At 43.1% G+C, this 24,617-nt stretch overlaps 1 protein-coding gene across 2 annotated transcripts; it reads left to right on the forward strand.

The window, feature by feature from the left end:
• Nucleotides 1–9,606: 9,606 nt before the first annotated feature.
• On the forward strand, nucleotides 9,607–12,565 carry LOC130087798 (uncharacterized). 2 transcript variants are annotated; one of them, XM_056254273.1, is made up of 4 exons: nucleotides 9,607–9,755; nucleotides 10,131–10,511; nucleotides 10,621–10,762; nucleotides 10,971–12,565. In XM_056254273.1, exons 2-4 carry the CDS (start codon nucleotides 10,136–10,138, stop codon nucleotides 12,427–12,429), a joined length of 1,977 nt encoding a protein of 658 aa, XP_056110248.1. In that variant the 5' UTR covers nucleotides 9,607–9,755; nucleotides 10,131–10,135; the 3' UTR covers nucleotides 12,430–12,565. The 2 variants fall into 2 exon arrangements, with proteins under 2 accessions (XP_056110248.1, XP_056110249.1); XM_056254274.1 differs by lacking the exon at nucleotides 9,607–9,755 and having other exon boundaries at nucleotides 10,113–10,511.
• The last annotated feature ends 12,052 nt before the right edge of the window (nucleotides 12,566–24,617 follow it).

Consider the following 24,617-nt stretch of genomic DNA (forward strand, 5'->3'; position numbering starts at 1 on the left):
TAACTTTATTCTCATCAGAATTATAAATAATGGATTTTTTCTTTTTTAATTAATGTGTAACTTAAAAATAAACAGATTAGTGCTCTGTTTTGAGGACAAGAAATGAAAACCAATGCGATATGATGAATGTCCAAAAGATGGAACACACAGACTGTTTTAAAAAGGGGTTGGATAAATATGTTTTGCTTTTAAAACGGTGTGTATGTGTGTGTGACAGTTATAGGTTACAGTTTGACAAGAAATACAGAGTGAAAAAAGCACGATGTTGTGTTTTATTGCGAGTATAGGACTACACAAATATGAGTAAACACTTTGCAGACTGAATGATGTCCTGTATTAACAAAATGACGGAGTATGTTTTTATGTCTCCACTGTTCGATCGCGCCCGCCTGTCTCACTCTCTCGTGCCCGTGCCTACTCTCTCTCTCGCGCGCGCGCGCACACACACACACACACACACACACTCCAGCATTGGAATCATCTCATTCTCTACTCTTTACTTCTATTTAAGATTTTATTTAACTCATTTAAGACTGTTCTTGTGAGGATACTCGACAAAACTGACATTTTGGCATAAATGTGTGGGTTATTGTTCGTTCAGGCGCGAAAGAGAACTCGATACTGGCGCGCGTCTTTCTGTGCGTCATGCGTGCGTGCGTATGTGTGCGTGTGTCAGGACAGGAGGACATTCACTGACAGCGCGTTCTCTTTTGTCTTGTCGCGAATGAATGGTTTAAAAGCATTTGCGTGAATAAGAGCGTGATCATATACAAAAACTTATCGCATGCGTTGCCGGGATACTTTAAGCCCTGCGACATTAATAGAGCTGCATACAGAGTTATTTTTTCTTCGCGTGTCGCGCCTCCCCTGTGGCTCTTTGGCGCCCCCCAGGGGAGGCGCGCCTCACCTATTGAAAACCGCTGGTCTATACTATAGGTATGCGCATTTGAATATATATGAGCACAGGTGTGTAGTCTTTATTTACAAATTTACCTAAACAAATTACTTGTCTGGCCTTAAAAATTTATAATACAGAATTATATATAGCTTCCGAGTAGCCATGTGAACCGGAACTATTTTGACAACATTTTATCTGTACAGAGGTAAAGGGAAGGAGAAGGGGGCCTTCACAGGGGAGAGACTAGTTGACACTTCAGGACCGTGTTGCCGTCGTGTCCAGGCGCAGGTCCTTCATCATATCTGGATACGGCCTTGATCCGGTGGACTGCGGTAAACCTCGGGATAAACAGAGAGACTAATATTAGCGTAGACGCCATTCTTCTTATGATGTAACGAGTACATCAGGATTTATGGGAAGTGTTTCTGGTTCCGGCTGACCTAATATATGCAGCCTAACATTGAATTATAGAAGTTTATAATGTGTTATGTGTATGCTAGGTCAAAGAGATGTGTTTTTAGTCTAGATTTGAACCGACAGAGTGTGTCTGCTTCCCAGACAATATTAGGAAGACAATATCACCAAGACTCTAAAGTTTTGGTGCTAAATAGGAAAAGGATCTACCGCCAGCAGTCGATTTTCTAGGTATTATTAACTGGCCGGAATTTTGAGATTGCAATAGACATGAAGGACTATAATGCATTAAGAGCTCGCTCAAGTACTGGGGAGCTAAACTATTTAATGATTTGTAAGTAATCAGCAATATTTAAAAATCTATACGACGTTTAACCCCCTGGGGTCGGCTATCGCGCCGGCGTGACGAGCTCACTTTTTTTCTTATCAGTGCAAAAGAGACTCAAAATACTCTGTTGATTTTGATCTTACATATAAGTGTTGTACATCATTAGATCCTGTGAAGTGTCTATTTTTTTTGTGGATACTCACAATAAAAACAAAGTGTTGTGCTTTTCGCCAAATAAAGAAAAATAGACATGATGTGAGTTCTACGTTCTCTCTGTCAGTGAAGTCCATTCTGAAATGCGTCCGAAAATTAACTGTAACTCAGAGTGAATACTCAGTCAAGTAGGAATACAGGCACATAGGCATGAAGCTTGAATTCTCTTCTTTTACATGAAGTAATTTATATAAAAAACAAATATTCTCAGTTTATGTAATGTGTATGAAAAGAGAGAGATGTCAGTCGTTTTCTTTTCAGCTCATTATAGCTCATTAAGTGCTAATGTAACCACACCCATGGAGAGCGCGCGCTATTCAAACACAAATAATCTGAGGCAAGCCATGCAAACGTGTCAACACCCACATCGTCGTCTTGCTACGCTGTGAGGAATAATACTATCTAATCCTGGAAAAACTTACCACAGAAGTGCTTGTAGTTTCATGTCGAGGAGCAACGGATCAAGCTGATGTGAATAGTAGTAAGTTATTTATTCTAAAGACTGTTTAAATATGAATCGCCTGTCTGTGTGAATGAATGAATGAACGGCACTGTTGTTTACTACAGCTGTACCGTTCATCTGTGCCGTTCATTCACACTCGCACCTACATTTGTAAACGTTATTTTTATATGAACACATCTGCTAGTTTAGCTTTGACCAAACTATATTGCTATAGCCTACTGATATGAGTAAAAATAGACTGAAATATGTTGAAATAAAATGTCGTTGTATAAGCAACAAACTGCAAATTAACATGTATATGCTAATATATCATAAACACGATATGTTACAGACTAAATATGAATGTTTAGACAAGATTTCGTTGATTAGTTTTGGATAGATTATAAAGTTTTAACTGTAAAAAAAAAAGACTACTGCCACATCAAATAAGCTTTTGTTCGCCAATTTCTGCTCATATGTTAAATGTATAGTATAGGATGTTTTGTCAAAAATAAAGTAGGTATATTGAATTATCAACTACGATGTCATTGTAGTGTTTGTTCCAATATTCAAACTAATGAATCCTTACCTTTGAAATATGTATGATATTATAATATACTTTTTACAAAGAAAGATTATACTTGAAATATTATTAAAATTGTAATTGTTGTTGTAATTGTATCCTTTTTTTAATTGTGTTTTATTAGTGACAAATTTGGGGAGAGTATACATATTCCAAAACTTTCTGAAAATACAGTATGAGAATTAATTGCACAATTACTAGAAATGTTTACCTTGTAAACATGTTGGATATTATACAATTTGCATGCATACAAAATTTGTGGAAAAAGACATTTTTTCAAGATGTTTCCAACTCTAACTTTGAACCAATTCTGTACATATATACACTCACCTAAAGGATTATTAGGAACACCTGTTCAATTTCTCATTAATGCAATTATCTAATCAACCAATCACATGGCATTTAGAGGTGTGGTCCTGGTCAAGACAATCTCCTGAACTCCAAACTGAATGTCAGAATAGGAAAGAAAGGTGATTTAAGCAATTTTGAGCGTGGCATGGTTGTTGGTGGCAGACGGGCCGGTCTGAGTATTTCACAATCTGCTCAGTCACTGGGACTCAACTCAGTTACTCAATTCTGCTCAGCTACAGTTATTTTCATGCACAACCATTTCTAGGGTTTACAAAGAATGGTGTGAAAAGGGAAAAACATCCAGTATGCGGCAGTCCTGTGGGCGAAAATGCCTTGTTGATGCTAGAGGTCAGAGGAGAATGGACCGACTGATTCAAGCTGATAGAAGAGCAACTTTGACTGAAATAACCACTCGTTACAACCAAGGTATGCAGCAAAGCATTTGTGAAGCCACAACACGCACAACCTTGAGGCGGATGGGCTACAACAGCAGAAGACCCCACCGGGTACCACTCATCTCCACTACAAATAGGAAAAAGAGGCTACAATTTGCAAGAGCTCACCAAAATTGGACAGTTGAAGACTGGAAAAATGTTGCCTGGTCTGATGAGTCTCGATTTCTGTTGAGACATTCAGATGGTAGAGTCAGAATTTGGCGTAAACAGAATGAGAACATGGATCCATCATGCCTTGTTACCACTGTGTAGGCTGGTGGTGGTGGTGTAATAGTGTGGGGGATGTTTTTTTGGCACACTTTAGGCCCCTTAGTGCCAATTGGGCATCATTTAAATGCCACGGCCTACCTGAGCATTGTTTCTGACCATGTCCATCCCTTTATGGGGCGGAAGTGGCTCAGTGGTTCATGTAGGTTGTCTACAAACCCGAAGGTTGGTTGTTCAATCCCCGGTTCCACCTGACCAAGTGTCGAGGTGTCCATGAGCAAAACACCTAACCCCAGCTGCTCCCGACGAGCTGGATGGTGCCTTGCATGGCTGACACCGCCGTCAGTGTATGAATGTATGAGAGGCTGGTGGAACCCTTAAAGGAAGAAATCAAGGTGATGAAGAAGCTAGGAGTGATAGAACCTTCAACAAACGAGTGGAGCAGCCCAACGGTGATCATACCCAAGAAGGACAGATCCCTGCGTGTCTGCATCGACTTCCGCAAGCTCAACGCCCAATCTAAATTCGATGCATACCCCATGCCAAGAATAGACGATCTGCTGGAGAACATTGGAAGAGCCCAGTACATCACCACGTTAGACCTGTGTAATGGGTTCTGGCAGGTACCCCTAAACCCTAGGTTCAGACCATACTCCGCATTCCGAACACCACTAGGACTATATCAATTCACAGTCCTTCCTTTTGGCCTGCACGGGGCACCAGCCACATTCCAGAGTCCTTCAAGGCTGTGAAGACTGGTCTGTGGCGTACTTGGATGACGTGGTAATCCATAGCAACTCTTGGGCAGAGCATCTTCAACACCTCCAACAAACCCTAAAGAGGATAGAGGAAGCAGGATTGACGTTAAACGTTTCAAAATGCGAGTGGGCAAGGCAAGAGGCAAACTACCTTGGGTATCACCTGGGCAACGGACAACTGAGACCACAAATTGACAAGGTGGAGGCAATTCGAAGGAGCCCACAACCAAAGACCAAGAAAGAAGTGAGGTGATTCCTAGGACTGGTGGGCTGGTACAGGAGATTTGTACCAAACTTTGCTTCCATCGCGGTCCCCCTGACCAACCTGTTGTCCAAACCGGTGAAGAACCCTATTCCATGGACCGATGACTGTGAGACAGCTTTCCCTACGCTAATAGACAAGATGTGCTCCAGCCCGGTCCTGCAGAGTCCAGACTTCTCTCAGAGGTTCCTGGTGCAAGTAGACGCGTCCGCAACGGGGATTGGTGCGGTCCTTGCCCAAGGAATCGCTGGAGACGAGAGGCCAGTTGTTTACCTCAGCCGCAAGCTACTGCCCAGGGGAAACTAGATATTCGGCGGTCGAGAAGGAAGGTCTCGCCATCAAGTGGTCCCTGGACAGCTTGCGCTACTACCTCCTTGGTCGAGAGTTCGATCTAGAAACCGACCACTGGGCCCTAACCTAGATTTAGTCCATGAAGGACCACAATGCCAGAGTCACGCGGTGGTACCTCGCCCTGCAGCCGTACTGCTTCAAGATACGGCACCGACCGGGCAGACTCAACGTGGTAGCCGACTACCTGTCTAGGTTTCCGGCCAGTACGCGGCATGGAGAGTGGGAAGGTGATGTGATAAAGTCACATTAGCTGCCACCGCTGGGGAAGCAGCACTGGCACACACACATACACACACATACTGACCTCAATCATCCACGTCTCGTTCCACCCTGCCATTGCCGCTATCATAGGAGCGGGTGCACACGCGATGCTGAGAGCACATGGACATTCATCTATTTCTCTTATGTCTCCCTTCCATATTAAGCAGAAATTAATATAAATGTGCGTTTTATTTCGTTTTAACGACATATCTCGTTATTATGACATAATTGAGTGGAAAAAATAATATGTGGCAGCAATGCGCCACCGTAGACTATACTCCCCTCTGTGCACACCGCGTCTGTCTCCATGAAAACGAGATCATCCCTGGAAGCGTGGAAGCTTAGCCTATTTGGTACAGAGAAGATGGCTGACGCAATATTTTTTTGGCGAACTCTTTTTTTTACTTGTTCTACCTTACATATTTGTAATATTTGTATATAGTTTTTTTTTAAGTTCAATAAATGTTCCTTTTTTTAAATTGAGTTTAGTAGCATTTGTTATCATCATTGTGTAATTTTTATGATGTAAATCGAGGGAGCAAAAGCAGTGTCGGCTCCAAATATAGGCTCAAGAAAATTGGCAGCCCGTATCGGTCATAGGGCTGATGAAAAAAAAATCGGTATCGGCACTAAAAAATCGATATCGGTCGATCTCTACTCAGGACCTTGTTCAAAATCCTGCCGCGCCACAGAGTGCCATTTACATAGTTTTATATTAAATTTTCATTTATTTGTCTCAAATCGTCATTAACGTATATACTGACTTCACCCTGTGCTGCAATATACATTTGGTTTTACATTCATTTACATAAATCAGCTGCTTGTATGAAAATTGCTGATGTTATCCAGATTTTCAGGTGATATTTTTAATTCATTCAGTTAACGGACGCTCTGAGGTAAAGTGTTCAGACTTCAGACTCAGCAACGATTGTATTTAATTGTACAATACAATCATAACATAGTACAGACATTATCTTAATTCCATATTGTCCTTAAACATAACAATATTGCTGGCCATAAACGGAGAAAGTGCGTGTCCGGTGTGCGATACCTTGAGTTGTCCTAGACGCGACGCGGCACTGCGCTTCTCAGTGTGCGACCCCCTTAACCGTAATGAAGAAAACAAAGAAAGCTAACTGCAGACTGAAAGCAAGATGGACAGAGCTGGAGGAACGAGTCCACAGATGGGTGCTTGAACAACAAATAAATAAATGCGACTTATAGTCCAGTGCGACTTATATGTTTTTTTTTTTCTCTTCATGACGCATTTTTTGACTGATGCGACTTATACTCCGGAGTGACTTATAGTCCGGAAAATATGGTAAGTTTATATAAATCTTTGACGTAAATTCTTGCCAAGGTTTTAAGGGTGCAAAGTAAATGTTTATAATGTATTCTCAAAACAGAAGATACGTATTAAACTGGAGACATGCTTCAACTTTTTTGTTTTGTAGATTATATTCAGATTGCAGCAGTTCTCAGCTCGGCACACTTACACATAGGCACTGCTGCAGCGGTTCTCAAGTCAAGAACTGTTGTTGAAGCAGTTCTCGAATCACCAGTACAGAATCAAGAACTGTTTCTTTCGGACATGTTCGATACGGAGAACCGATGAGCTGGAGATACTGAGCATGCGTGATAGCACAGTCTCTAAACCGAACTTTCTTTCGACCAACTAATGCTGTGCTGATAATATGAGCACAGATGAACCGAGGACTTGAATTAGGGGGCGAATTAGGCGAAATGTAAGTTTATTTAATAACAAATAAAACAAGCTGGATCCTGGTTTCTGTAAAAAGTTGACTAGTTCATTCACGTAAATAAAGGACAAAAGCTTAGGCCGCGCCACAGGGGCCTATATGTATTGTAATGGTGCGAAAAGTCAAACTTTAGAGGCATGTTATCAATAACCTTTATTGGAATATAAATGTACATAAGCTTAGCTGCAGGAATCTGTGAGGGCAACGGACAAGAAAATTGGTGTACCCAGGGCAGGCTTAGTAACAAATACCCTTGTATGGTTGTCTTGTCTATATATACTAAACATTAGTGCTGTCAAAATAAATGATTAATCCAAGTGATTAATCAAAAAATAAAAAATAAAAATAACTCATAATCCTGATTGATACCTTCCTGGTATGTACTATGCTCAATTATATAGCAGGGCTCTCAAGTTTTGAAGACAGGCAGCAGGAGTGACAGAATCACGTGAACAATTCCAGGATATGCTTTTTTTTCTTTGGTTGTTGCTTTAAATCTTACCCAGATACAATAGTGCTATTTTCTGATTGGCTATTGTGTAGCCCCTTTTTTGATTGGCTGATAAGTGGCTGGCTAGACTGCAGAACTCCAGGGGAGACGCGCTTGATTTCTGCCGGTTCCATAGTGAGAGCGGCGCGGCCAGAGACATTTTGGGCGCTGCGGCATATTAAATATATTATAAACAGTTTTTCCGCGAGAGAAATACAAAAGACCGAAATGAGTGACTGTGACGCTCAATGCGTGACACTTGAGAGCTCTGATATAGCTAATGGCAACAATGTTGCAGGTGCGATGCACCGCGTACAAACCAGAATATGTTTATATTTCTCATCCAACCACAATCAAATGCACTTTATCCAGATGGCGCGATTTATCTGGATAGGTTTTTTTTTTTACGATGACAAGCAGAAATGAAAACAAGGCGAAATGAAATAGCAGTAACGAGGCTATTTTTAAAATGTAAGGAGTAGAAAGTAGCCTACAGATAATTGCGTGAAAATGTAAGGAGTAGAAGTAAAAAGTCGGCAGAAAAATAATTACTCCAGTAAAGTATTGATACCCAAAATGTGTGTTTGGACAGAATACGAGACAGAGTTCTTTATTAAAATCATAAAAGACCAAATACAGGAATACTGGCTTCTAAACCTCAAAGAAATGCCACAATCAAGACCTCAGAGCAGAAATAAGTGAGAAAACACCTCACATGTGCCGCTCACAGTATAAGTCTTTCCTTGCCATTAATGCTTGGGATATCACGCTTAGGCCTATGTCTCTTTACATTATTAATAATAATAATAATGTCTAGTGCGGTGGCTGTGATTTATATATAAACCTACCAACGTCCGTTGCCATGATTTTTGGAATGACTGATTGCGAGAGGAAAAAATTACGTTTTAGTCGCATAGCATCATTTAATGGAAACGCCGTCATTTCCCAATAGTTTTTTATCGATTTTGCGCGAATCTGTAATGGAAACGCGACAGCATTTACAGCCCGTTCTCATCCTTTGGCGTCATACATGTGACGCTTTGGACATTTCGTTGAAATCTTACGCACATGGCATCCTTTAGCATCAATATGAGACGCAGAACCCAAGGCGTCATACAGGTGACGCGTTTGTCTAAATCCAACGCACATGGCATCGTTTAGCGTGAATATGAGACGCAGATCCCAAGGCGTCATAACCGTACCCTACCCCAGACCTAAACCTACCCATAACAGTGCGTGTTATATTGACGCTAAAGGATCCCATGTGCGTAAGATTTCGACGAAATGTCATATGGCGTCACCTATATGACGCCAAAGGATGAGAATGCGTTGGCATTTAACATAGACTAACTTCTCAGAGTTATAGTGTTCATTATACTAACCATTCAACTCCGGTTTGATTCTGGAGGAATAAGCACCGGTGTTGTGCCTAATTTCGACCCCCTGCCAAATTATTACCCCCCTCGTTGAAGTCAGTACCTGATTGCCTAATCCCAACCCCGCCCCTAATCCTACCCCCTCCCCCACAACTAATCCTAAACCTACCAATGCTAGGGGGGTAATAATTTGGCGGGGGTCGAAATTCGGCACAACACCGGCAACAATCCGTCCTGCAACGCATGCTCATGTTTTGATTCAGATCGTGCTCGAAGAGGAGTGGCTATTCGCGTCTCCGTTGTCAGTTTGTGAGAGTGGGAGGGAGGGAGCAAGCTGCGCGCAGCTCTACAATAAAATACAATTTTACCCATATTAAATTGTTAAAAATCTGAAAATCAATCCGTGGCGGTCAGCGTTGATATTGTGGCGGGCTGCCACAAATTAATGAATGTAGGGGGAGAGTGGGGTAAGATGACCCAGTGGGTAAGTTGACCCACCCCCTGTTTCTAGGCAACTATAAACATTTGGTGTCATGTGATCATACATTCTGAAGGACTCCATCATTTTCATTTTGCTGTGAAGAGGAGAAGCACTTGGGACAAAAGGCAAGTTTTTTTTTTCCACAAAAACACTTTTTTGCTTGTTAAAGTTAATTTTCTGCATTGCAGGTATACTAGCTGTTGTGCCAAAGCAAATGTATCTAGGTCTAAAGTTGTGTATGGTACATGTTGGTGATTTGTCAACATATAAAACTATGTGAATCATTAAGCTAAAGGTTAGCCTGAATTGCTAAGCTAGGCCGTTTTTACCAAAATGGTGACTATGGGGCAAAGTGAGCCAGATGATGTGGGGTAAATTGAACCAGTGGTTCAACTTACCCCTAACTTAAGGCACTGAAGTTACGTTAAGTTTTAAGCATAACATTGTTTTAAATATAGTATTACACAACTGTTAACCATACATTATACATTTCATAAAAGCTATCATGCCAAGAACCTACAAAAGAAGAACCAACTGGGGCTCAACACCCTTAGAAGAGATGGAGAGAGCAGCCATTGATGTTGAGGGCGGAAAATCCATCAGATCAGTGGCGAAGGATAGAAATATTGACAGGTCAACACTGCGGAGATACATAAAAAAGAAGGAGGTAAAGACAGTCAAAACAGTAGGGTACAGTGGAACAGCAGAAGCCAAGAGGGTCTTCACATTAGAGGTGGAAAAGGAGCTTGCCGATCACATCAAAAAGTTGGCTGAGCAGTTCCATGGCCTCACTCCAAAGAAATGCTGTGAACTGGCATTCCAGTTTGCACAAAAGAACAACATCCCTGTCCCCAACAACTGGAAAGAGAAGGGTTTAGCGGGTAGGGAGTGTAGGAAATTAAATTATTCATTAAGACTGAAAGTCTGAAAGGCTGAAGTCTGTGGTTTCATGACATGGTATCATTAAATTAATTCATTCTATTTTGTTAGGTCGAGATTGGTTCAAGAACTTTATGGCACGCCACCATCTTTCCTGTCGTATGCCTGAAGCAACATCTTTAGGAAGAGCTACAGCCTTCAACAAAACAACAGTCGGGGAGTTCTTTGATAATCTGACAAAAGTGATGGACAGGTGACAGAATTAATTTATTCCATAATATTAAAACAAATTCATGGCAACTATAGCAAGATACAAGAGTAAACTACATTTACTGTACAATAGCTTATCAGCCACAGTTACCAGGATATGTATTTGGGGCTGTTTAGTATGATTTTATCATTGCTTGAAAAGTTTAACTATTCTGATTTTTTGCATCATGGCTCTTGTCTTTGTTTTATAGGTTTAAATTCCCTCCAAACATGATTTATAATGTTGATGAAACAGGTGTCACAACAGTGCAGACACCAAAGCAAGTTGTGGCAGAAAAGGGAAAGAAACAAGTGGGGGCCATCACATCTGCGGAAAGAGGAGAGCTTGTGACGGTGGTCTGTGCAGTCAATGCTACTGGGAATGCAGTGCCTCCTATGTTCATCTTCCCAAGGGTTAGATACAAAGACCATTTTATTACAGGAGCACCTCCAGGATCAGTTGGTTCCTCCACCAGATCTGGCTGGATCAATGAAGACATCTTTGCTGAGTTCCTTGAACATCTGGTTCAGCATACCAAGTGCTCCTCTGACCATCCCATGCTGCTACTCCTTGATAACCACGAGGCCCATATTTTACTGAGGGCACTGGATATAGCAAAGAGTAAGGGGATTATTATGCTCACAATTCCACCCCACACATCTCATCGCCTGCAGCCTCTGGACAAGAGTGTCTATGGTCCATTCAAGACCTATTACAACAGAGCTCTTGATGGTTGGATGAGATCTAACCCAGGCAAAACAGCCAGCATATACCACATCCCTGTATGTGTGAACGAGGCTTTCATGTCAGCAATGACACCACGGAATATCTCTTCTGGATTCGGGTCCACAGGGATTTTTCCTTACAACAGAGATATTTACTCTGATGCAGAGTTTGAACCATCCATGGTGTCAGACAGGCCAAACCCTGATGTGCTGTCTACTTCTGAAGAAGATCCACCCATGGCTTCAACCTCCACCTTGACTGAGTTGCCTTCACAGGCATGTTCTTCAACTCGTGGGACAGATTCACTCCTCACCTCCCCTGTATATGTGTCTCCCACTGAAATTCTACCCTTACCCAAAAGTCAGCAGCCTAGGGCACAGACAAAGAGAAAGCGAGTGAAGACAAGGATCCTGACTGATACACATGAAAAGCAGGCAATTGAAATGGAACATGAAAAGAGAAAAAACAAACTGAAAGGGAAACAACCAACCAACATCAAAGAACAAGGAAAGTCCAAGAAGAAACAAACCAAGAAGAAAACCCTAGTGTATAGCAGCTCTGAGGAGAGTGATGTTCCCATCCCACTTGATGACACTTCTGAGTGTGACAGCTCCCAGGATGAAAGTAGTGAACCAGACATCTCAGATCTGTCAGTTGGTGACTTTATTATTGTGAATTTTGCGACCAAATGCAACAGCTACCATTATATTGGCTTGATTGAGAGCCTTGAGGGCAATGAAGTTAATGCAAGATTCCTCAGAAGAATCCGAGGGAGTACTGGCAAAGACAAAGCCACCTTTGCATTCCAAGAAAATGATGTGGGATCTGTCCCACTAAATGATGTGCTGAAGAAGCTTCCTAAACTGCGAAAGGTTGGAGGAACTGCAAGGAGGGAGCAACAACTCATATTTCCCTGCAACCTTGATGGATGGAATGTCCAATAGTCATTTTCACTATGCTGTGGTCTGGAAGTTCAAACTGTTCTTTTGTTCTCACAAGTTCAAAACTGTGAAACTGTTCAACAAAATTGGAAATTAGAACCAAACACACTGGAGGGACGTTCTTTCTGCCAAACACGTTTGTTTGTGTGCATGTGTGTGTGTGTGTGTGTGTGTGTGGGATTGGACATGACTTGATTAACAGCATAATACAGCATATAACCATATTTCTTGCTCCTGAAAAGTATGCTGGCAGTCCTTCACTTAACAGAAATATGTAAAAGTATTGTTTACCAATACAAAAAATAAAAGATTAAAGGAAAAATTAAACTTTAATTGGTTTGTTTTGTGTTGTTTGAAGTTGCTTCAAAAAAAATAACATTGTTTGGAAAGGTAAGTGTATTATTAAATTACTTTTATTTGTTAAGAGGCATGTTATTATTATTTTTATGCTTGCATTAAAACGTGAAAAATAGTATGGTCAATTTACCCCCTGATGGCTCTATTTACCCACTGACTGGGATCAACTTACCCCTAGCCTGGGGTAAGTTGAGTCACATGAACACTTTTTTTTTTTAGGTCATATTTTCAAGGCTCTTTGTCATAGGTGCATTCTTATATTTCCAGTTGATAGGCAACATCCCAAATTAACAGTAGATGTCTTCATTGAACTTTTGTCTCAATTTCCCTAGCCTGGAGATCCACATAAGTAAAAACTGGCTCATCTTACCCCACCCTCCTATGGGAAACCCTGCCAACAGACCAATACAAAAGAAACGAAACAAAGAGAAAAGAATACAGTCGGACTTTGGAGTCGAAGCCTGTCAACTAAGAGCAAAATGAAACTGCTACCCGTGCACGCAGTCCACTACCCTATTGAAAGTGATAGATTCGCTGGGAAATCCAATGTATTTCACAGACACAAATGTAAACAGAGGCTATAATCAAACTATATATGTACATATGATAAAGGGAAAAGGGGGATACACATGCCCAATGAAGAAATAAAAAATATGACACGATAAAAGTCCAAACACTATAGTCGCAAGAACGTTAGAAAAACAGGACCCATAAGGTGGATCGCCATTCAGATTCACACTGTACTACATAGGTCTTTCCACCTACTTCATTAGATGGGCTGAACTGTGAAGAAAAGGGAGGGGCTGATTATAATATTATACATACGCCGCTTTTTACGCCGTCTTTGCCAGACGGAAGCGCTGTAAATTACGGCGTACTATGGATGGTCTGCGGCGTCAGAAATGGCGTTGTTGGCTGGGTCAAAAAACAACTATAATGACGGCGATTTTGCTGTGCAAATGCCGTAATATGCGGCGTTTGTATTACAGAACGCCGTACTTTGCGGCGTCTTTTCGTCTTAAATGCTGTAAACACCGGTGGTTTGAGGTTGAAATGCGTTTGGTTAGTGGTGAAATGTGTAACTTGTTGGCTGGGTTGAAAAACAACCATAACGACGGCGATTTTGCTGTGCAAACGCCGTAATTTGTGGCGTTTGTACTATAGAATGCTGTACTTTGTGGCGTTATTTCGCCGGCGTTTTGAGGATGAAACGTTTGGAATTCCATACAGCTCCGACACGTGACCGTGACGTCTAACGTCTCATTTCTTACGTCTAAATACTTATTTATACTTCTTCCCTATAATGACATTCAGTGAGTAATATCTGGTAGTATATTTTATTTTACCTTAAAGCAGTTTGACTGAGCACAAAAGCAGCTTCTTTGCTTCTGACCTTGTTCACAATGTGCGCACTAATAGGAATAGTCCTATTCGTATTTTATATGTCAAAGCCTGGGGATGAAAGTTGTATGCGAGAAAAAAATGGCATATTTAAACAAGTATTTTAAATACAAAATACAGTCTCTCGAAGTGTTTAATTACAAATTAAACTTGATTTATTTTTGTTATGGAAAATACAAAATTAATTAAATTACAAAAGTAATTAAATACGTATTTTAAATAGGCCTACGTGATTAAAAAACTGCCCATCTCTGGTTATATTCAAGGCCTGTACCAACACATATAAAATATAATATATTATATAGTATAATAACATAAATATAATTTTAATATAATATAATATAATATAATATAATAATACAATAAAGTTACGTTGCGACAATATGTCCATGACATGTGGGGCCAAACGATGTGGCGCGATCACTTTTGAATAAAGATCACAATTTCATTATAGTTGGTTTCCCTTCCACTCCAAGGCTGCAAATGCAATGTATGCCATTATTTACAATAGAGCTAAATTTACATGATCCTTTGAAATGTAATTGGTACCTTGGATTTATACACACAAAGCTGTGCTTTTTTTAGGATGGCTTGGACTCCACAGAAACCTGCTAAAATTGTTTTGCATTCTGCGGATTCTTTATCTAAGCGCGGCTTTAGGTATGAGAGACCTTAGAAGAAAATGTAGGCTTCTTTAGCAGAATATGCTCAAGACAAGACAAAAATACTCCGAAAAACTCACCTCAGGAAAGTAGTAGGCTACTGCGTTTTCTGAAATAATGAAATTTTCCCCCACTCCGGAGATAAACGTGAACGGTTATTTCCACGTCGCGATCACCATATCCAGTGGCACGCTGTTATAACGGTTATGATTACAGTCCGCAGCTTTGCAGCCTACGGAAAGAAGATTAACTAAAATAGTCAATATGGCCGGCGTTAGGAAGGGAGCACGAGACGTGGTTGTATGATAGATGAGAAGGGGAGACGTGCGCCTCTCCGTGTCAGTTGAAAAACCCACCAACAATATTTACTAGAATATGTGCCAACATGTGTAACGTCCTTGATGTTTTTCCCCCCACAAAATATTTTTTTCCCTGATATCTACTGTGTAAAGTTCGTGACCACTTTTACATATAAAAGAGGCTTGTCGGTTTATTATTATTATTATTATTATTATTATTATTAAACGTAGGCTATCTGTCAACATCGGAGTAAATGCTCGAAAATAACAGCAAGCAATTTGACGGCTGAAAAATAGGCTATTTTAGCAGATGTCCAAGTCACAGTTCACACAAAGCACTTTTCATCTTTTATAGGTCTAGTTATTTGTTTGTTTGTTTGTTTGTTTGTTTGTTTGTTTTGGGGGCATGGGTCACCCCTCATGCTGACAACTAGGATAAATAAATAATTATAAGGATAAATGTAACATTAACAATAATTAATAGGTCTATGTAAACTAATAATGAAAGATACATCTGCCCACGGTTTCACAAACGGCTTAACCCCAAGCCCAGACTAAAATGCATGTTTGAGCTGTTTTAACTGAAAGCAACTTGCACTGACATATCTTAAAATGTCAGTGCCATTGTTTTGTCTCAAGATGTTAATGTTTTTCCCCCAAGGCACGTTTATAAAAGCTACTTAAATGGCCTAATTGACCTTGAAGCTCTAATCCTGGCTAAATCTTATCCCTGTCTGTAAAACTGGGCCCTGATGTTTGAAAACAAATTAGGGAATCAAATAGGCCTATATGTGAATCAGTATTAAAATAGTACCTATTACACAAGTGCCTATGTGGTGCCATCTAGTGAAAAATTATTATTGTGCACTTTAGAACATAGTGAAAAGAGTGTCATTTCTGTTCTTTTAAAATAAAAAAGGCCACTTTATTTTTTTTAATAGTTTAACACAATTAATGACAAAAAGATATGAAATATAATTTTTAAAAAGTTGAACAAATAGGACAAAAGCCACTACTGCCTTTAAAAATATAATTAGATTCAGAAGTCTGATGTCATTAGCCCCAACAGTTCATGTTTCGAAAATCTGGCTTTCATCAGGGGTCCATTCTATGGGATTAATATCCTGCCATGATTCAAAACTGAAAATAAAGTTCTGAAAGGTTGAAAGTAAGTGTTTGAAAACTCAAAATCTTACAAAAAAAAGTTTTGCAAGATCGAAAAATAAGATTTGCAAGCTTGCAAAATGTAAAAAAATTAAAAATATCTCTGCAAACATTATGTTGTTTTTGAGATTTCCTTCTTCAGAACTGCAACATTTTTTTTACGATGTTGCGCAAACAATTTTTCATCGTAAAAAACAATTTTTCAGAGTTTCAAATTTGTCATTGTTCTCCCACTGTATTAGTTTGTTTTCCAGGTTTGAAACCTTGTAAGTGGTGATCTGAAAACTGGTGTGCGAATGTGTGAAAAAAAGTTTTGAAACTCTGAAAACGTCTCGGGTTACGTCTGTAACCCTCGTTCCCTGAGAAGGGAACGAACGCTGCGTCGAAAATCGACACTACGGGGAATGCCCTTAGCATGACGCGTCTGAAGCCTGAATAGAACTAGTCCAATCCTGATTGGTGCTGCGTGATGACGCCAGCCGTGACGTCGTAGGTGACGGTGAGCGGAACTATAAAACGGGCGCCGGAACCCGGAAGCGGCAGCTTTAAATAGTCCGAAGCAAGTCGTCTCCAGGGGCGCGAAGAGTGTGGCCGAGGGACGCAGCGTTCGTTCCCTTCTCAGGGAACGAGGGTTACAGATGTAACCCGAGACGTTCCCTTCCGAGGGAACTCCGCTGCGTCGAAAATCGACACTACGGGGAACGCAATGCCCACTGCGCCACACTAAGAGAGTACGCCCTGGTGTGAAGCAATCTGGCACACTCAAGACGAGAGAACCTGTGAACCCGGTGTAGAGGTCAGATCCAGACTGTAATGTCTTATAAACGTGTGAGGGGAGGCCCAGCCCGCGGCATCACAGACCTCCTGAAGGAAAACACCCGAAAGAAGGGCTTTAGAGGAAGCCACTCCTCTCGTGGAGTGGGCCTTAAGCAGAAGAGGTGAAGGCAGGTTGCGCACCTCGTAAGCTGCCGAAATAGCCTCTACAATCCATCTACTTATAGTCAGTTTGGAAGCAGGAGAACCCTTTTTAGGCGCCCCAAAGCACACAAAGAGCTGGTCCGACTTTCTCCAGCCTGAGGATCTCTGCATATAGACCTCCAGGGCTCGGACCGGGCACAGTAAATGAAGGTTAGCTTGCTCAACCGACACATGGGGTGGAGGATGAAAAGCCTGGAGGATAATAGACCGTGCCACATTTGAGGGCACTTTAGGGACATAGCCCGGTCTAGGATGGAGAATAGCCTTTACCTTGCCGGGAGAGAACTCGAGGCAAGAAAGAGTGACCGATAGAGCCTGTAAGTCCCCAACTCTTTTAAGGGACGTGATGGCAAGCAGGAATGCTACCTTAAAAGACAAAAATTTCTCCGACACCTCACCCAGAGGTTCGAAGGGCGCCAGGGATAACCCTTCGAGGACCACTGTTAAGTCCCACGAAGGAACTCTGGACTGGGTGACAGGCCTCATCCTCCTTGCTCCACGAAGGAAACGAACAATAAGAGGGTGCCTCCCTCAAGGTGCCCACCCCTAAAGGCGTGTGGAAGGCAGCCACGGCCGCCACATAGACCTTAAGCGTGGACGGGGAGAGCCCGTCAGAGAAGCGGTTTTGAAGGAACTCCAGCACTGAAGCCACTGGGCAGTTAACTGGGTCCAATGAGTGATCTCTACACCATAAAGAGAACACATTCCACTTCAAAGCATATAGTTTCCTCGTGGAGGGGGCTCTAGAGTTTAGAATGGTCTCAACAACCTCGGTTGAGAGACCTGCATTTATGAGCTGGTCCCCCTCAGGGGCCAGACCCACAGTTTCCATAGCTCTGGACGAGGGTGAAAAATTGTGCCCTCTGCTTGAGAAAGAAGGTCCCTCCTGATCGGGATTTGCCACGGAGGACCTGCTAGGAGGACCACGATGTCCGAGAACCATACTCGGGCCGGCCAGTACGGGGCTACTAGAAGTAGGCTGACTCCGTACCGCCGGACCCTCTCTAGAACCCCTGGGAGCAGAGCGATCGGGGGAAAAGCATACAGACGTAGCCTCGGCCACGTCTGTACCATGGCATCCAGTCCCAGAGGAGCTGGATGGGTAAGGGAGTACCATAGCGGGCAGTGAGAATTCTCTCGGGAGGCAAACAGGTCCACCTCCGCCTGACCGAACTCCTTCCATATTAACTCCACCGACTCGGGGTGGAGTCTCCACTCCCCGGGCCTCAGCCCCTGCCTCGACAGGATGTCTGCTCCCAAATTGCTGTCCCCCGGGATAAACATTGCTCTGATTGACAGAAGTTTTCCCTGGGACCATAGGAGAACTTGATGCGCCAGTCTGCACAGAGGGCGCGACCTCAAGCCCCCCTGACGGTTTAAATATGAGACCACCGACATATTGTCTGTTCGCACTAGAACATGATGACCTCTGAGGTCCGAGAGGAAATGCCTGAGAGCCAGAAACACTGCCATCATCTCCAGGCAATTGATGTGCCAAGAAAGATGATGGTCCCTCCAGAGACCTCTGGTGTAGCGGCCTTCCATTACCGCACCCCAGCCTGTGAGGGATGCATCCGTGGTCAAAATTTTCCTCTGACACGGTGCTCCCAACACAGGACCCAGGGACAGGAACCACGGTTTCTTCCACATGATCAAAGAACGAAGGCATCTGCGCGTTACTTTGATCGTGCGAAAAGGGTTCCCCCTCAGGGAAAACCCTCTGGTCCTGAGCCACCACTGCAGGGCCCTCATATACAGCAGGCCAAAAGGAATAACGTTGGACGCTGCTGCAAGAAGACCCAGAACCCTTTGGAAATGTTTGACAGTGACAGCCTGGCCTAGTTTGATACTCGTTACTGTGGTCAGGATGGAGTCTATACGAGCGGGAGACAGCTGTGCCCGCATCGTGACTGAGTCCCAAACCACCCCCAGAAAAGTTGTGCTCTGTAGGGGAATTAACTAACTTTTCTTGACATTGAGCCTTAACCCCAAGCACTTCAGGTGATGCAGAACAACATCTCGATGTTGAACCGCCAACTCCAGCGACTGCGCCAGTATCAGCCAGTCGTCGATGTAGTTGAGGATGCGAATGCCTTGAAGTCTCAAAGGAGCAAGAGCAGCATCCATGCACTTCGTGAAGGTGCGAGGGGACAGTGCTAGGCCGAACGGAAGAACCCTGTATTGATACGCTACTCCCCCGAAAGCGAATCTCAGGAACTTCCTGTGCTGAGGAAGGATGGAGATATGGAAGTAAGCATCCTTTAGATCTATGGTGACAAACCAGTCCTCGGATCTGATTTGACTCACAATTAGAGGTATAGTTAACATTTTGAACCTGTATCTCCTCAGAGACCGATTCAATACCCTGAGATCTATAATCGGGCGCAACCCCCCATCCTTCTTGGGAACTATGAAGTACCGACTGTAGAACCCGGTTTCCCAATCTTGAGGAGGAACACGTTCTATGGCCTCCTTTGCCAAGAGGGACTGAACTTCCTGTTCCATGACCTGACCCTGCTCTGGTTTGACCAGCGTGTGAACCACTCCGCTGAATCGAGGTGGACGATATTCGAACTGAATTCTGTACCCCTTCTCTACCGTGAGCAGGACCCATTGAGATATATCTTGAAGACCCTTCCAGGTGTCTAGATAATCCACTAAGGGGATCAGCCTTTCGGGACTAACCTCTGGTCTTAAAATAGAGATATCGGTGACCTGAAGCATCTGACTGGCAGGAACTAACCGACTTAATTTTTCTGCAGACCTCGTGAGAGGGAACACAATACGTGGAGCCGCAAACTTTACGGGCGGACACTGCACCTTGCATTCGCTGGAAACCGATGCGTCCCGAAGCGCACGTGGCGGCGGGCAGCATACATCGATTTCCTGAGGGCTCCGTGAAGGAGCGAGCTGTTGTTGCTCGATCACGGAGGGGACCCCCCTCAGAGGCCTGCGCAACGCATCTGGACCTCTTTGACGAAGCCTTCCTAGCCTGAATGACAGTCCTCAGATCTGCCCTCGGTTTGGAAGACTTCGTTTGAGAGTGTTCCCCCTGGCTCCAGGCCTTCTTCGGGGGAGCACGAAAGGCAACACTCTCCTTCTGCTGCTGCAGGCGTGAGGAGCTGGCGGCTGCCTCATGGGACTGCCCCCTGGCAGCAGACCCATGAGACTTAGAACGACGGCGGGGGATAAGGTGTTTGAGTGCGGCTGACTGTCGTTTCGCTTCCTGGTACCTCTCGACGACAGTGTTGACTGCGTCGCCGAAGAGGCCAGTAGGCGAAATCGGGGCATCGAGGAGGAAAGCCCTGTCTTTATCCCCGATGCCCGACAGATTCAGCCACAGGTGTCTCTCCGTAGCTACCAATGCTGCCAGAGAACGGCCGATGGCACGGGCCGTCTCTTTGGTAGCACGGAGAGACAAATCCACCGTACGACGCATCTCGCGAATATCGTCGTAGGCGACCTCCCCGCCGTCGTCCACCTCTTTGAGGAGGTCGGCCTGGTACGCCTGCAAAAGCCCCATAGTATGCAGGCATGCACCAGCCCGACCTGCCGCCATATAAGCTTTCCCAACCAAGGCCGAAGTGGTACGGCAGGGCTTGGAGGGAAGCGCCGGAGCTCTCAGGGACGATGCAGCATCGGGCGAGAGATGGTTTGCAAAAGCCGCTTCGACCCGCGGCATCGTCCCGTAGCCCTTCTCTCTCGACCCCATAATCGATGAATATAAATGAACATCGGGACTGGAAAGTCGAGAAGAGAAAGGCTTATTCCACGATCTCGACACCTCGGTGTGGAGATTAGTGAAAAACGGGAGATTCCGGCGCGAAGGCTGTGACCGGGCTTGCTGGAAGCGCTCATCAAGTTTACTTTTTTTAGTCGCTTCCTGCACTTCTGGGGGCCAATCGATGTTTAATTTAGCCGCAGCCCTGGTCACAACCTCCAGCAGCTCCTCAAAGGCAGGGGAATGTGGTGATGGAATTTCACAATCCCCTGCCCCGATGCTGAGAACATCTAAATCCTCGGATTCAGATAGTTCTAGCATCGGTTCCTCTCTGCGGTCGGGAGAAGCCGCAGGGCGGGCTCCTGAACCGTGAGCGGGAACATGAGAACTGGCCGATGAATGCTGAGAAAGAGCCGAAGCTGTCTCAACATTATCAGCCAGATCCTTTTGCGATCCCCATGAATGCAAGCGCCGCGCTACCTCGACAGACGCGGGACCTGATCCATGGGGAGCGCGAGCCTGGCCTGATTCATCGAACAGGCTCAGGCGGGAGCGGAGCGTTCTTAAGGGCAATGTTTCACAGTTTGCACAGGCAGCGCCCTCAAGCGCTGCCCGAGCATGCTCCACACCCAAACAAACAACACAGAGCGCGTGTGTGTCACCCTCGCTTAAATAGCGTGGGCAAGGGGACGCACACTGTCTGAACTGTTTCACAGTCTTCTCCATCACAATACCTTTGCTTTACCGAACAAACAACACCAAATAAGACAGACAGATTCACATATAACGCTTTGCTGAAGGACAAAAAGCTGCCGCTTCCGGGTTCCGGCGCCCGTTTTATAGTTCCGCTCACCGTCACCTACGACGTCACGGCTGACGTCATCACGCAGCACCAATCAGGATTGGACTAGTTCTATTCAGGCTTCAGACGCGTCATGCTAAGGGCATTCCCCGTAGTGTCGATTTTCGATGCAGCGGAGTTCCCTCGGAAGGGAACAGACTTTTGCAGGCTTGCAAAGTGGTAAAAAAAAATGAAATCTCTGCAAACATAATTTTGTTTTTGAGTTTTCCTTCTTCGGAAGTGCAACACTCTTTTTTATGGTGTTGTGCAATCATTTTTTCAGAGTTTCGAATTTGTCACTGTTATCCCAGTGTATAGTTTGTTTTCCAGATTTGAAACCTTGTAAATGGTGATCTGAAAACTGGTGTGCGAATAGGTGAAAAAAAGTTTTGAAACTCTGAAAACTGAGGTTCGAAAGGGCGAAACTTATTACATTACATTACATGTGCACTCCTATTGCAGACTATTTTTTCAGAGCTGAGTTTACAACACCCACTTTGCGGAGATACGCCCAAACAGTTGCGAGCTTGCGACTCACGTGATTTGTGGCAGCGTTGTCACACAGCTCTGCTCTGAAACTCAGACTGAGCGAAAATGGGAGGGTGACCAAGCCTGAACGGTCGCAATTTTGAGTGCTTGCACCAAGTTGTCCTATAAATGTTGCTTATAAGCAGTAATTAGATGTTTTGGTTCTTTGAGTTGTAAAAACTTCTTTTTGCTTCACCATGGTTCGTAAACGAGGGCTTTCGGCGTGTTCTGAAAAGGAAAAGGGTAATGCTAGTGCTGCTAGCACAAGCACAATCTCAGTGGTTAGCAGTGGGCATGATTATGTTGTCAGCATGAGCGAAGAGGATCCATTTAACCAGCTGCCAAAAAAAAGGCCAGTGATAATTCGAGTGTTGATATTTCCTCTCAGCTGGCGAACATAACGCAGCTGATTAACTGCCGCTCTGATGCGATAGAGCGAAAGATATCCGACCTGAAAGAAAAAGTGGATGCTGTGTCGTCGGATTTAAAAACTGTCACAGCAAAGGTGGTGTGCTTGGAGCGGCGCGTGGATCAAATTGAACAGCCAGTTAACAAAATGGAGAGAAGAATGGATGATCTAGAAACCTACATGAGACGGCGCAATCTGAAGATCATAGGCATTCCAGAGGCAGCTGATGAAAATATTCGTCTAGAAGTCATCAAGATTTGTCGAGCTATTCTTCCCAGCGAAAGTGATAAGCTTCCAGGTGCCATTGATGTTGTTCACCGTCTCGGGAGTGCGCAACAGAGTAGCGGTAGGCCTAGAGCAACCATACTACAGTTTTCCACGCGCTCCTACAGAGATGCAGTTTGGAAGGCTGCCAAAGGCTCCTCGTATTTGCGGGACAAGGGTTTGCAGTTCAGAGAGGACTTTTCCAAAGGAGATCGCGAGAGAAGGATGAAGTTGTGGCCGGAAGTTCAAAAAGCTCGAGCGGCTGGGAAAACTGCTTTGTTGGAGGCAGAGCCTTTGTGCAAGGGCAAGGTGAAATTATCCTCACGGTCGACTGAGTTGGGAACTAATGCTGTTGAAGACGTGTTGACTTCTGTTGAAGAGTTGAAGACATAAGACACGTGTTTGCGTGATCTTGTAAATCTGCACTTTTGGACAGTTACTGTTTCAGTGGTTGAAGCGAGAGATTTTTATTTTTTTTTATTGAAGAGATGCTTATTTGCACAAAATACAAGTTTTTATGGTGCTACATTATGTGGTTGACCTTTTTGCCAACTTTATTTTAATATACTGACTGTTATAAGAGGTTACAAGTTCTTTTGGTGTCAGAGTTAACTTTGTTGTATGTCTTTTTCCATTATATCTTTGAATGCCAGGGGTTTAAGAGAAAACGTTAAGCGTAAGGCTTTGTTTTTGTTCACTAAGAGGTTTAATAATGACTTTGTATTTTTTCAAGAGTCTCACTCTATTGCTTCTGATGTTAGTTTTTGGAGATCACAATGGGGTAGTGATATTTGGCTGTCTCATGGAACAGAACACTCAGCAGGGGTTTCTTGCCTGAAAAATAACTTTAGAGGTGAGGTTTTGCATTCGGATAGTGATGAAAATGGCCACTTTATATGCTTAATTCTAAAATGTTTTAGTGTAATTTTTATAGTAATTAATATCTATGGATATAACTGTAAATCTGATAATGACCAGTTATTATGTTTGTTGGAGGAAAGACTTACACATTGGTTATCCAAATTTCCTGATTCTTATTTAATTATAGGGGGTGATTTCAATGTTGTTTTAAATGAGTCAATAGATAGGTGGCCTCCAAGACGACCTTCAAATTTAAATACAAATTTGAAATTGTTTATGGATAGATTTCATCTGATTGATATATGGAGAGAGAAAAATGTAGATGATATTGTGTATACTTGGAGTAACAAGGATGGCAGTAGACGTTCTAGGATCGATTTTTGGCTTGTCTCTAACCATTTTGATGGGAACAATATTTTGGTTAATGTTTTGCCAACTCCATTAACTGATCATAAGGCCATATTAATCACAATTAATATTTCTCCAAACAAAAATTGTAACAAGTATAATTCACACTGGAAAATGAATAGTTCTTTGCTTAAATTAAATGCAGTTAAACAGGAATTGGAAAAACTCATTAATTACTATTGGATTAAAGCTAAAAAGGAAGGGTTGTTTAGTCATAATTGGGAATTATTAAAATGTGAAATTGGAAAATATTTGAGGAAGTCTAGTAGCATATTAGTTAAATCACAACGTCTTATGG

The sequence above is a fragment of the Rhinichthys klamathensis genome, unplaced genomic scaffold, assembly GCF_029890125.1.
Source record: "Rhinichthys klamathensis goyatoka isolate OS25496 unplaced genomic scaffold, OSU_Roscu_1.1 h1tg000111l_1, whole genome shotgun sequence".
In the NCBI taxonomy this organism is placed as follows: domain Eukaryota; kingdom Metazoa; phylum Chordata; class Actinopteri; order Cypriniformes; family Leuciscidae; genus Rhinichthys; species Rhinichthys klamathensis.

What these genes read in the sequence shown, in the direction of transcription:
- LOC130087798 (XM_056254273.1), top strand. Translation starts at nt 10,136, where the DNA reads ATGCCAAGAACCTACAAAAGAAGAACCAACTGGGGCTCAACACCCTTA. An exon ending in GAAAGAGAAGGGTTTAGCGG is followed by an intron (nt 10,512 to 10,620) that starts GTAGGGAGTGTA and finishes CTATTTTGTTAG; the next exon opens with GTCGAGATTGGTTCAAGAAC. An exon ending in CTGACAAAAGTGATGGACAG is followed by an intron (nt 10,763 to 10,970) that starts GTGACAGAATTA and finishes TTTGTTTTATAG; the next exon opens with GTTTAAATTCCCTCCAAACA.